Source organism: Salvelinus alpinus, chromosome 17, assembly GCF_045679555.1.
Source record: "Salvelinus alpinus chromosome 17, SLU_Salpinus.1, whole genome shotgun sequence".
NCBI classification, from domain to species: domain Eukaryota; kingdom Metazoa; phylum Chordata; class Actinopteri; order Salmoniformes; family Salmonidae; genus Salvelinus; species Salvelinus alpinus.
Genome location: NC_092102.1, coordinates 28,083,864 through 28,097,656, shown reverse-complemented (window position 1 = coordinate 28,097,656; position 13,793 = coordinate 28,083,864). Strand labels below are relative to the sequence as shown.

Genomic DNA, 13,793 nt, shown 5'->3' with positions numbered 1-13,793 from the left:
AGCAAAGTTGGGTAGAGAAACTTACGAGTCGGGAAGGGGGGTATTATTGGGCAGCTGTCGATTTGAACCAATCAGAGGCCACCGGTCCTTTTATTGTTTCCAAAAACAGCAAATGAGAGCGCCGCACACTCTTAGCGTTCCAAAACAATGCCCATTGAAAAGGAACACAAAAGGGTCGCGGTATCCCTAGTAAGTCACAAGTGAAATTCAACTTCTTCCCGGCTCTCTCATTGCAACTCCTCAAAGATGCTTGAGCTTTCAAAGTGTCTCTGAAAGGAAGCTTTCATTTCTTAGAATGCCTCCCTCAGAATCTTATCAGCAGGTGAGAGGAGGGCATACCCTACCAATTTCCCATAATATGTAATGAAACGAATTATATAATACTGAAGTAGTGTGTACAAATGCACAATCAGATTAATTTAGTCAATACAATTATGTTGGTAGCACTTTATACAATAGCATGCAATAAAGTGGTTATAACATGGCAATAGTGTGGAAACAAGTTATAGGCCTAGTATGCCTACTCATAGGCTAATGAAAACTCAGATAGCCTAAACCCTTAATTTCAGTGTAATTACGTTCTTCTTTCAGGCTATTACACCACATTTGTTGTGCTATAGTACAGCAACATGCTACAGTAAGGTTGTGTTCTGTCAGATAGGGATGCCAAACCCAGATCACTGAGTTCAAGTCAAGGTTTGACAGGTCTATCAATCAGTTACTTACAAATCAATGAAGGATGTTTCTCAGACACATGCCTACCATTTGACACACTGTAGCCTGACTGTCATCTACAAATGCCATCTCTCTCTCTTACTTGCTTCCCATTCTCTCATTGTTTTCATCTCTCTCCACTCTCCACTCATGTCTGTCTGTCTGTCTGTCTGTCTGTCTGTCTGTCTGTCTGTCTGTCTGTCTGTCTGTCTGTCTGTCTGTCTGTCTGTCTGTCTGTCTGTCTGTCTGTCTGTCTGTCTGTCTGTCTGTCTGTCTGTCCCTGTGTCTCTGTTAGTCTGGCCCTTCTCCTCTCCTTGTGAATGGTGCTCTGTAACTTTATGGTTCACCATATGTCCTTCTCGTCCTGTGAGTGGAGACTGTGCGCCTCCATAGACCCCTTTGACAGATGGCCTGCAGATATTGATGACCACAGGCTGCAGCCCCCCCCGGCTGCAGCCCCCCCCCCCCCCCCTCACCTCCTTTCTGACAGCACTTCTGGTTGTCGTAAAGGTATTTTGCAGGCTCAAACTTTTGAGAGTTGAGACGTATGGCTGAGACCTGATTATGATTACCTTGAAATTAACTTTTTTAGATTTGGTGTTTTTCACATGGTTTTCATCAATGGTTTTCATCAAAATAAACTGTATTTTGTAGTGTTTGCATCGGTAGTTGTTTTTTTAAAATCTGATGCTGTATGGGCCTATGGATGGGAGCTGTGAGGAGGCATACTGACGGATGGCCAAGTCCTGCTGCACTGCACACACGCATACACACGCACCCCCTGCCCCCTGCACGTTAAGAGCCTGATTACAATAACAAAGGCTGCTCACACTTTGGGGCGGAGCCAGCGGGATGATTTCCAGGCCATTGGCTGCTTAATGAGGACTCTCTGTGTGTGTGTGTGTGTGTGTGTGTGTGTGTCTGCGTGTGTGTGTGTTTGTGTGTGAATAGTGAAAAAAAGGCTATTTGCCACAGCTGTCACTCTTCAGTGTAATATCACTCTAGTCTGTCTAAAGTTAGTGTGAAAAGAACGACTGCATCAATATCCCTGGATCATTTCAATAATTATTTGAAGCTCAAATACAAAAAAAGACACATTTCAGTATTTTCAAGTAAATTGTTCTGGAATTGTTTGTGCATAGGGATCTATGAAGTGACTCAAAGTTGTAAGACTGAAGTTACAAAGAGGAGTAGCTTAAAAAGGTATGGTGTGGTAAACACAAACTGAACTTCAGATAATCGTTGAATAAAAATGTTCTATTTGTAAAAATGCATCACACTTAAAATACCAAGTATTCTGCCATGCCTTGCCAAATAAGCTCAGCAGATGTCGAAAAGTATAGGTTCACTTGTTTTGGTGGAGTGAATATGACAACGTGCCAATAGTCCTCTTTTTTCATTCATCCCTCAACTTCTCAATAGACCCCCCACCACACCCCTCCCAATAAGACAATTTGCCTTCTACTCTAGATGTTCATGCCACCTGCCCTTATACACCCTCCCTCCCACCCAGCTCAGCCCCCCCCCCCACACATAATTAAGCACACTCACTTTCTGGTCTCCAGACTATTTTTGTTTCGTCACCTTGCCTCCGGCAATACAGCAGCCCCCATTGCCCCTCATTCAAAAAGAAAGCCAGAAAAATATAAAATCTACCTGCAGACTGCTGAAGCCCAGCCAATATGATTGTTAGATTAGACATCTTCAAAGATTAATTAGGACCGGCCCACACTCCGAAGTATCCATGGTAATTTTAATTCCACATTCCTGTCGCCATGGCGCAGAGCCAAAGGACTGAGTGAATTCCCCCCCCCCCCCTTTCTCATCCAACTAGCCAGGCTGAGTTGGCATCTGTATGCAAATAACCTTCATGGTATATAGATAATGTATGGAGGGTGAGGGGATGTAGTACTCCCCCATACTTATGCACTAAGATATAAATTGTGTGACATTATAAGCAGCTGCCGGCCTGCTTTCTATGGCTGTCATCCAGAGAGGCAAAGCCCCTTGCAATTGCCATTTGTAAAATATTGATTATGAAATTGTTACAAATGAAAAAAATACTTAATTAAGTCAATCTGCTTACATTACCACATTGTGAACATCTTTTAAACAGTACTTCAAAACCGGGCATTTCTGTGCCTTTGTTATTAAGCTGTTTCCCCATGCATGTTCCTACATCTGTTTCACACACACATCTAAAATAGACAATGCAATAAAGAAAACAATATTGCAGACAATGTTTTCAGGTAGTATTATAATGGTTGGAAACATTTTGATGTCTAGATCTGCACAAATTGAGGACATTTTTTAATGAATGATTTACTTATTTGTTATACAATAATGTATTAAAATTTCTTCTGATGATGACCAACTTTTCACTCTATTCCCTGAAGGTCACAGGGAAACAGGACACCTCTCCCAGAGAAGAAGTGTCACGATGGGCAGCCACACCGGTCACTCTTTGACCCCTGACCTCTCGGAGGTGCGTGGTAACAGAGGTCGCCACCCCGGAGAGGCTTCTCTTTCTCCTCCAGTGGGAGCAGGTGTTGCAAAAGGACTGACCTCTTGAAGAGAATGAAAGGGCTGTTTGATTATTTACTGGAGTTGAATGTGCCACACGTGCCTCTCTCCCTAGGGATGAGGAAGACACTGCCAACATAGACACTGCCAACACTGCAACTCAATTAAACAAACCTAATAATCACATATGGCCTGCTTATCATTTATTATATACTGCATGAACAACAGGCTTAAAAACATATTATTATCTTAGTATATATTGAATGTATACATGTGCATCTGTTTGAATTTAAAGTATTCATGACAAGGTTTCATGTCAATGCTCTCTGTTACCGCTCACTGACAAACTTCTCTCACCAGGAAAGAGGGGATAGAAGGTGAAATGTGGACCTCTTCAGGGCCTGACTGTTCTCGACGCAGAACAAACAAACATGTGCAAAGCAGTGGGTCTACAGAGCCGACCACCTGGAGGTAAACTCATTAAGAGTCCTATAATAACCTTCTGCCAGCACAGCAAGCCTTGCACCATTCCCCCACCAACAAAATTATAACAACCACTACTATTGCACTGAAAAAAGAAACCTGACACAATAGGAGCATCTTATTAGTAGAGAACTGCCCAGTCTTAACATATGCTCCTAGAAGAGAGAGGGAAAGAGGAAGTAGAGAGAAGAGACTCGGTCCAGGGCATTTAGACAGAAGGACAGGGGGGTATACTGCCCAGGACCCTCAGAAGGAAAGGGGAGACGAAGGGAAAACATTTATTCTTTCCTCTCATCTTTCTTCCCTCTTCCAGATCAGTTTCAATCTCATTTCTCTATGACAAAAAATAGAAGTCTGAAGCTTACAGTTATGAACACTGGTATTGAAATGGTGAATTTACAGTCATCTTTTGTTAACATACTAACAATATTGGTTTTCATTGTTTCTTAGGTTGATGGTGTACAATTGAATAGAATAGGCTATTTCATGCAAAGACATCTCATTATCTGTCATGAAGAGAAAAGTGTTAGTTGAGAGTGGTTTTATTTCAATAAGGCAACATGCCATGGTATCAATAGCAGCTATCAATAGCAGCTAAGGCTGAATTACTTGAAACAAATGTAACATTTTCATTAATACACAATAATTATCCATTGCATCGACACAATAAAATCTACACATTTAAAATATATAGTTTCTGGAATGACTGTCAGTGCTGTGGGTATGGGACATACAGGTAAAGGTAACATAAGTCTGACAAAAGTGGCAGTTCATATCTCACGGGTTGAGCAGCCTTGTCATGTAGGATATTGCGCTGTTTTGCTAAAAATTAGATTCAAAGGTTTGGGTGCTGATGCATGTTTGGATATTATTCAAGCCAGTGTAATTATGTTATTAGAGCAACTGTGTTTTTCACATTTGCACTGTTACAGCAGGGGCCATGCGTTTTCTCAGTGAGCAAAATCACAAAAATGGCAGTCCAATCCCTGTTCAAAGTGTGACTTGCATCTTAACCCTCTCAACACGTACATAAGGTTTATACAAAAACAGCTTGATCATTTGGAATATAGCATGTGGATTCCGCTTGCATTCAGTATGCAAACACACAGAGAGAGCTCAGAGAATGGTGTCCCCTGGTGGACAGTGTAGCCAGTGATTATGAAGAGTCGAAATACGAATGTGTTTCAAGGTAATGCGTTGCACGAGATTTTCTATTCCAAAACATTTTTTGAATATATTGATTCTAAAATAACTTCATTTTCAGTAGGAGACGAGTGGACGCGGACATTGGCATAGTACAGGACGAGTAGGACACGAATCAGACAAGTGAAAACTATTTCAGGTGAGCTCTGGCTGGCTAGCGAGTTAGCTAGCGTTTCACTTCGTCTGCTTTATTAGTTAGCCAGCAATGTTGGCTGCATGTTAGCGAACAACTCATTCAAGTTTAAAGTTAGCCAGCGAAGGTTGGCGTTTCTCAAACTTTCGTCCAGATATCGAGAGTTGGCACAAATACTCTGCAAGCTAGCTAGCTATCCGTTCAATGTGTTGCACTCTTGCTGACTCTGCGGTGTACCATTGTCTCGAGCAACAGGCAAGTTTGCTATTTTTACAAACCCCGCCTTAAACTAGTAGCCACTGCCATAACATGACAAAACCTCGTTAAAAATTACAATGTTTTAGAGGATTTTTAAAAATGTATTTCAACAGTTTGAACCAGCTACTTTTGTAATGGAGTTCGGACATTTACTCAAACATTTTACGTTATTTACAGTGTTGGGGAGACTATTCTGAAAATATAGTTTACAAAGCTTGCTACCAATGACTTCACACTGGAAGAAGTTAGCCTTTTAAACACAAAATCAGAATTAGGCAGGTCTGATGCTGAAAAAGAAAGAACATCATTGCCTACTTCACCCATCTTTTCTTTTTGCAAAACAAGTACAGTATAGTTAGCTTCACCACTACATGGCAAAATAAACTACTGCAAACACCACAAAGGTTTGAATTTGTTAAACTATCACCAAGCTACTGAATATTTATTAAATTACTTGTTGAACTACATGTAGTTCACTACTCCCCAACACGGATTATTGACAACACAAAATACCGGTAATACAAATGAAATCAAATGTTATTGGTCACATACACGTGATTAGCAGATCGTATTGCGGGTGTAGCGAAATGCTTGTGCTTCTAGCTCCGACAGTGCAGTCATATCTAACAAGTAATATCTAACAAATTACACAACATATACCCAATACACACAAATCTAAGTAGGAATGAATTAGGACTATATACATATATGGACGAGCGATGTCAGAGCGGAACGGACTAAGATCATGTAGAATAGTATAGAATACAGTATATACATTTGAGATGAGTAATGCAAGATATGTAAACATTATTAAGTGACTAATATACCGTAGAAGTATAGAAAACAGTATATACATATGAGATGAGTAATGCCAGATATGTAAACATTATTTATTTGTTTTTAATTTAACCTTTATTTAACTAGGCAAGTCTTAAGAACAAATTCTTATTTACAATGAAGGCCTACTGGGGAACAGTGGGTTAACTGCCTTGTTCAGGGGCAGAACGACAGATTTACCTTGTCAGCTCGGGGATTCAATCCAGCAACCTTTCGGTTACTGGCCCAATGCTCTAACCACTAGGCTACCTGCTAAGATACTGTAGAATAGAATAGAATACAGTATATACATATGAGATGAGTAATGCCATATATGTAAACATTATTAAAGTGACTAGTATTCCATTCCTTATAGTGGCCAGGGATTTCTAGTCTATGCCTATAGGCAGCAGCCTCTAATGTGCTAGTGATGGCTGTTTAACAGTCTGATGGCCTTGATATAGAAGCTGTTTTTCAGTCTCTCGGTCTCTGCTTTGATGCACCTGTACTGACCTTGCCTTCTAGATGATAGCGGGGTGAACAGGCAGTGGCTCAGATGGTTGATGTCCTTGATTATCTTTTTGGCCTTCCTGTGACATCGGGTGCTGTAGGCGTCCTGGAGGGCGGGTAGTTTGCCCCCGGTAATGCGTTGGGCAGACCGCACAACCCTGATTACAACCTATTGTGGGCCATTGTACCAAGCTCATAATATACACTGCTCAAAAAAATAAAGGGAACACTTAAACAACACAATGTAACTCCAAGTCAATCACACTTCTGTGAAATCAAACTGTCCACTTAGGAAGCAACACTGATTGACAATAAATGTCACATGCTGTTGTGCAAATGGAATAGACAAAAGGTGGAAATTATAGGCAATTAGCAAGACACCCCCCAAAAAGGAGTGATTCTGCAGGTGGTGACCACAGACCACTTCTCAGTTCCTATGCTTCCTGGCTGATGTTTTGGTCACTTTTGAATGCTGGCGGTGCTCTCACTCTAGTGGTAGCATGAGACGGAGTCTACAACCCACACAAGTGGCTCAGGTAGTGCAGCTCATCCAGGATGGCACATCAATGCGAACTGTGGCAAGAAGGTTTGCTGTGTCTGTCAGCGTAGTGTCCAGAGCATGGAGGCGCTACCAGGAGACAGGCCAGTACATCAGGAGACATGGAGGAGGCCGTAGGAGGGCAACAACCCAGCAGCAGGACCGCTACCTCCGCCTTTGTGCAAGGAGGAGCACTACCAGAGCCCTGAAAAATGACCTCCAGCAGGCCACAAATGTGCATGTGTCAGCATATGGTCTCACAAGGGCTCTGAGGATCTCATCTCGGTACCTAATGGCAGTCAGGCTACCTCTGGCGAGCACATGGAGGGCTGTGCGGCCCCACAAAGAAATGCCACCCCAAACCATGACTCACCCACCGCCAAACCGGTCATGCTGGAGGATGGTGCAGGCAGCAGAACGTTCTCCACGGCGTCTCCAGACTCTGTCACGTCTGTCACATGTGCTCATGTGCTCAGTGTGAACCTGCTCTCATCTGTGAAGAGCACAGGGCGCCAAAGGCGAATTTGCCAATATTGGTGTTCTCTGGCAAATGCCAAACGTCCTGCACGGTGTTGGGCTGTAAGCACAACCCCCACCTGTGGACGTCGGGCCCTCATACCACCCTCATGGAGTCTGTTTCTGACCGTTTGAGCAGACACATGCACATGTGTGGCCTGCTGGAGGTCATTTTTCAGGGCTCTGGTAGTGCTCCTCCTTGCACAAAGGCGGAGGTAGCGGTCCTGCTGCTGGGTTGTTGCCCTCCTACGGCCTCCTCCACGTCTCCTGATGTACTGGCCTGTCTCCTGGTAGCGCCTCCATGCTCTGGACACTACGCTGACAGACACAGCAAACCTTCTTGCCACAGTTCGCATTGATGTGCCATCCTGGATGAACTGCACTACCTGAGCCACTTGTGTGGGTTGTAGACTCCGTCTCATGCTACCACTAGAGTGAGAGCACCGCCAGCATTCAAAAGTGACCAAAACATCAGCCAGGAAGCATAGGAACTGAGAAGTGGTCTGTGGTCACCACCTGCAGAATCACTCCTTTTTTGGGGGTGTCTTGCTAATTGCCTATAATTTCCACCTTTTGTCTATTCCATTTGCACAACAGCATGTGAAATTTATTGTCAATCAGTGTTGCTTCCTAAGTGGACAGTTTGATTTCACAGAAGTGTGATTGACTTGGAGTTACATTGTGTTGTTTAAGTGTTCCCTTTATTTTTTTGAGCAGTGTATAATAAGTTATACTCAAGAAAGCCAAGGCATTAATTTAAATTACACTGACAATTGAACAGTAGGACATTTTATACATTATGCCTTTTTAACATTGATCACTCACATACAGCTGCATTATTTTAATGTTTCTCCACTCTAGTGAGAGCCAGGCAGAGTTGAGGCTACACCATGGAGTTCAGCAGGATAGAGTTCTTCCAGGAGCTAGGGGAGAGCTGTGTGCTCCCTACGGCACAGCAGGGAGTGGAACAGGTCTGGCAGCTACTGCTCCTCTGCCTGCTCTGTCGACTCCTCTGTAGGCTGGGTGAGTTCACTTGACCAATAACATTATTTAATGAGCATTAAACAGAGGATGTGCCTAACTTTATAGACAAAGACTGAATCATGTAATGTATACTTTGCCATGACACCATCCACAGTGTGTGGGACACATGTACTGATGACAGATAAAGCATTCAGTATTATCTTACAGATGTCTAGAAAAGCACCCCAATTTGTACAAAGGCCTTTGGTGGTGCCAGCCTGGTACTTAGTGTTTCCTGTCCTCCAGTAGGTCTCTCGTCCTCTGTGAAACACTTGGGCTCAGTGTCAGCGGGTCTATATGCCCTCTACCTGTTCTTTGAGCAGTCCATGGTGTGGGTGTTAATGCTCAGTATGCTCTGCTACACTGTCCTGTTGCTCAACCGCCACTCCAGTAGCCGAGGAATCTTCCTCTCTGCCACTATCCTCATCTATCTACTCATGGGGTAATGAATGAAAATGATAACTCCATCTATTGCTAATGCTGCATCATAGGCAATGTTGCTCCACTTAACTGTTTTCTCCTGGGGTTTTTTTCTCTCCAGAGAGCTGCATATGATTGACAAAGTGACCTGGCATAAAATGAGAGGTAAATGTCCTGCACAGATGTGAATGATTGGATGGCAAGGCAGTATGAGACATATGCATGATTTTATAGATTCAGACACGGACATCTTCCTGTTACATTGTATTTGAGACCTTAGTGAAGGAACAACTGTGCATGCTTTGCCTATCATCCCCACTTCCTCAGGTTCTCAGATGGTGGTGGCCATGAAGGCCATTTCTCTGGCCTTTGACCTGGACAGAGGCACTGTGCTCGCTGTGCCCAACCCTCTGGAGTTCACAGGCTACATTCTCTTTGTGGGCACTGTCATCTTTGGACCCTGGATTAGCTACTCAAGCTACAAAGAGGCAATTGAGAGCCGTAAACTAGTAAGCCACAGCTGAAGAGATGTGCTACTGTTTTGCAAATAAATTATGTATTCTCAGTCAACTTGTTAAAAGAAAGCTGAATTGATTCCTGGATAGTATCTGAATTTACATTTGACATATAGGCCTATAACATATTGGTCCAGATTTACTAAGTGTTTGCGCTGGTGCAAAGTTTACACCTCTTTTCACCGCAGTTAGATCCACATACTGTAGCAGCTTTAAGTAAAAATGGCTGCTAAAATCTGTCCTTTTTTAACTTGGCTTCTCTGTCCCCCAGAGTTGGTCCTGGCTCCAGAAGTTTTCAGTCAGCTGGGTGAAATGCCAGGTATGCTTGGTGATATCCAACTGCATCGCCCCATACCTCTTTCCTTACTTCATTCCAATCCACGGGAGCAGAGGACTGCGCACGTGAGTGCATGTTTCACTGAGCAATTCCTTGGTCATTCCAATGCTATTTTGATATGTGAATGTACACCAACTTTATGTTAGTGATTTCCATTTATTTCTGTTTCTCTGCTTCCAAGAGGCACATAAGCAAGGTACGGGTTATTGTGATGAAGAACATCAAACAAAGTTCTTCAGACAAGCACTGGTAGTAGCAATAGATAACACTTCAAGATGGTGTCAGTGCATAATACTATTCCTGGCATTATTGCTGAATGAAGAAAGGCTATAAACAGTATCTTAGAGCTATCTTGTCTATTTTCCCTGTGTACAGGTGGCTCCATGCGTATGAGAATGCTGTATCCTTCCACTTCAGTAACTACTTTGTGGGCCACCTCAGCGAAAGTACTACTGTGCTGGCAGGAGCAGGTTTCACTGAAGACAAAGACAATATCAAATGGGGAGTTCAATTCATACGATCTATGGTTCAATTAGTGGTACACATTTCATATATTATCAATTTGCCTGTAGGTTAAGTTTATAATTGCAGTATTGTGATAGACACTATGTTACTATGCTATGTACCTATTGTAATATCTGTCTAGATAAGATATGTGAAAATAATGTGTGCGTGCATGCATGTGCATATCCATGAATGCACAAAATGTGTTTTTAGGGATCTGAAAGTGGTTAAGCCTCTGAATGTGGAGTTGCCCAGGTCCATGGTGCTGGTGGTGACCTCCTGGAACATCCCCATGTCTCGCTGGCTCAACATATGTAAGCATCATTACACCTTCAATTTAATATAAACAGATTAGACATAAATGTTAGAACTATGGGCCCTGTTTAACCAACCATATTTACTTTTTTACATATTAAAATGTCAACTGATTACTGTGTCTTTCCCCCATTTTGTTATAGATGTTTTCAAAAGTGCTTTGAAACTTGGCACATTTTCTTCCATCATTGTGACTTACACAGCCAGTGCCCTGCTACATGTGAGTATGAGTCAACCAACTCAGTGATGTCATCTTACGTGATGATTCAGAAAACGTCACTCACCATTGCACTTTAATACTGTTTTTTTGCTTTAGTAAGATTTGATCTGATTTTGAAAATGTCACTGCCTTATCCCTCTGGCTGAGGCCAAAGTGAATAGTTGGTTGATCAGCTTCCGATGTTGTAAAACCAATCTGCCATTTTGTTTTCTCCAGGGCCTCAGCTTCCATCTTGGGGCCGTGCTGCTGTCTCTGGGCTTCATCACCTACGTGGAACATGGTGAAGTTACCGCGCCTATCTGCTTTTCACATTCACATGCTCGCTTGTTTTATGTGAGTTTTGTTTCAAAGGTTGTACATCACCTTATTGTCTTGTCATCCTCTGTCAGTTCTGAGGAAGAGGCTGGCAGCCATCTTTAGTGCCTGTATCCTGTCCAAACAGTGTCCCAACAATTGCCATCATCAGCAGAAGAAGGTACATGCTTGTTGCATCCAGGAATGTTTTCCACTCAAGTTTGTATATCATATTTTGAAGGTGCTTTCCATAAGAGAACCTATTGTTAATTGCACATTGAATGGGTCCATGTGGGGTGAGTGAGCTAGCTAGTGCACATTGCGGGGAGGTTTGGGATTCAGAACACATCCCCAGTGTAGTGAATGATCTGTGCCTCTCTCGTAGGAGCTGTGGGTGTATGGCATCAACCTGGCCTTCAGTGCCATGGCCATCTTCCACCTGACATACCTGGGCTCCCTGTTTGACGCTGAAGTAGACAACTTGGCTGCAGAGGAGGTAAGGCCCACCAATGACCTGCTACTCCTGGCTGGGGCCAAGTTAATGGAGAACATAAGAATTAAACAGTGGTCTATATGAACTGCATGAACGTATTACTTATACACATTTAGTCACCATTGTCCTCCTTCTCAGGGTTATGTGGCCAACCACACCATTCAGAAGTGGTCAGAGTTGAACTGGGCCAGCCACTGGCTGGTGTTCGGCAGCTGGCTCTTCTACCGCCTCATTCAGTAATCTCATTGGGCGAAAGTCTGTACTGAACAGAAGACAAAAGCCTGGTCCAAAAAGAACAGAAGACAAAAGCCTGGTCCAAAAAATACAGAAGACAAAAGACTGGTCCAAAAAGAACCCTTAGTTCACAGGTGGGCCATCTTACCTAGCAAGGTCTGGTGTGGGTAAAGACTTAGTGGACACGGAGTAAGCAAAGTGTAGAGCCAGGACAATTGTCCCACACCATCATGACTGGAAGAATGCTGCATTGTTTACCAGGGTCTTTCTGTATTTGTTTGTTGTGGTGAACACTAACAAACCAGTCACACACAAGTTCATTGCTATGATGCATCACACTGTGGAGATTGAGAACCAGAGGTAGGCTGAAGATTTGTCAGTGGCTTCTGTATAGGCTACTGTTCATCTTCAGGTCTTTTGGAGTTTGATCACACACAATCATTATGAATATTTATGCTTCTGTGTATATCAGTAGCACTATTAGCCTTCTCACACTGCATTGTTCTTAGCCCCAGGCTAAGACTGGTCTAGCTTTTCCTGTGTTCATACAAGCATTTGTTAACCTGGGGCTAAGGTGCAGTGTGCCTTAAGTGAATGTATTATGTTGGACCATTGATGTTATATAATTAGGCACGGGGGTGTGTGTTTTATGGCCAGTATACCACGGCTAACGGCTGTTCTTATGCACGACGCAACGTGGAGTGCCTGGATTCAGCCCTTGGCCGTGGTATATTGGCCATATACCACAAACCCTGAGGTGTCTTATTGCTATTATAAACTGGTTACCAATGTAATTAGAGCAGTAAAAATAAATGTTTTGTCATACCCGTGGTATACGGTCTGATATACCACGGCTGTCAGCCAATCAGCATTCAGGGCTTGAACCACCCAGTTTATAATACATGATGTTCTCGATGGAGGTACTTTATTTCTACTTGTGTATCTTTTTTTCTATTAAAGACATTTTATTTCTAGTTCCGTGGCCCTACTTAAAAACTAATCAATGAACGGTTTATTTGGTAATGGGAGGTAAAACACACCCTAGTAGTTACATTATTTATTCAACAAGGTGAAGGATTGTACTGTATTTTGCAGCAAATTATATCATTTAAAATGCCAGATCAAAACAATGGTTAGTACATCAAGTATACTGAACAAAAATATAAATGCAACATGCAACAATTTCCATTTGTTTACTGAGTAACAATTCATATGTGGAAATCAGTTAATTGAAATAAATTCACAAAGCCCTAATCTATGGATTTGACATGACTGGGAATACAGATATGCATCTGTTGGTCGCAGATACCTTAAAATAAAAAGTAGGGGCATGGATCAGAAAACCAGTTAGTATCTGGTGTCACCACCATTTTCCTTATGCAGTGCGACACATCTCCTGTGCATAGAGTTGATCAGGATGTTGATTGTGGCCTTTGGAATGTTGTTGGAGGCGATTTATGGTAGAGAAATTAACATTTATCTGGCAACAGCTCTGGTGGACATTCCTGCAGTCAAGATTGCCAATTGCACTCAACTTGAAACATCTATGGCATTGTGTTGTGTGACACATTTTAGTGGCCTTTTATTGTCCCCAGCACAAGGTGCACCTGTGTAATGATCATGCTGTTTAATCAGCTTCTTGATATGCCACACCTGTCAACTAGATGGATTATCTTGCCAAAGGAGAAATGCTCACTAACAGGGATGTAAATACATTTGTGTACAACATTTGAGAGAAATAAGC

At 42.6% G+C, this 13,793-nt stretch overlaps 1 protein-coding gene across 5 annotated transcripts; it reads left to right on the top strand.

Annotated features, from left to right (window-relative positions):
* The first annotated feature begins 4,807 nt into the window (after positions 1–4,807).
* LOC139542657 (protein-serine O-palmitoleoyltransferase porcupine-like) lies at positions 4,808–13,023 on the top strand. Of its 5 annotated transcripts, none has more exons than XM_071348351.1 (15): positions 4,808–4,909; positions 4,988–5,062; positions 6,656–6,771; positions 8,556–8,717; positions 8,964–9,159; positions 9,259–9,302; positions 9,465–9,646; positions 9,924–10,054; positions 10,365–10,492; positions 10,709–10,807; positions 10,952–11,028; positions 11,245–11,308; positions 11,418–11,503; positions 11,708–11,818; positions 11,954–13,023. In XM_071348351.1, the coding sequence occupies exons 4-15, from the start codon at positions 8,585–8,587 to the stop codon at positions 12,053–12,055; spliced, it is 1,353 nt and encodes a 450-aa protein (XP_071204452.1). In that variant the 5' UTR covers positions 4,808–4,909; positions 4,988–5,062; positions 6,656–6,771; positions 8,556–8,584; the 3' UTR covers positions 12,056–13,023. The 5 variants fall into 5 exon arrangements, with proteins under 5 accessions (XP_071204452.1, XP_071204451.1, XP_071204450.1 ...); XM_071348350.1 differs by having other exon boundaries at positions 4,985–5,062; XM_071348349.1 differs by lacking the exon at positions 6,656–6,771.
* Positions 13,024–13,793: the final 770 nt, after the last annotated feature.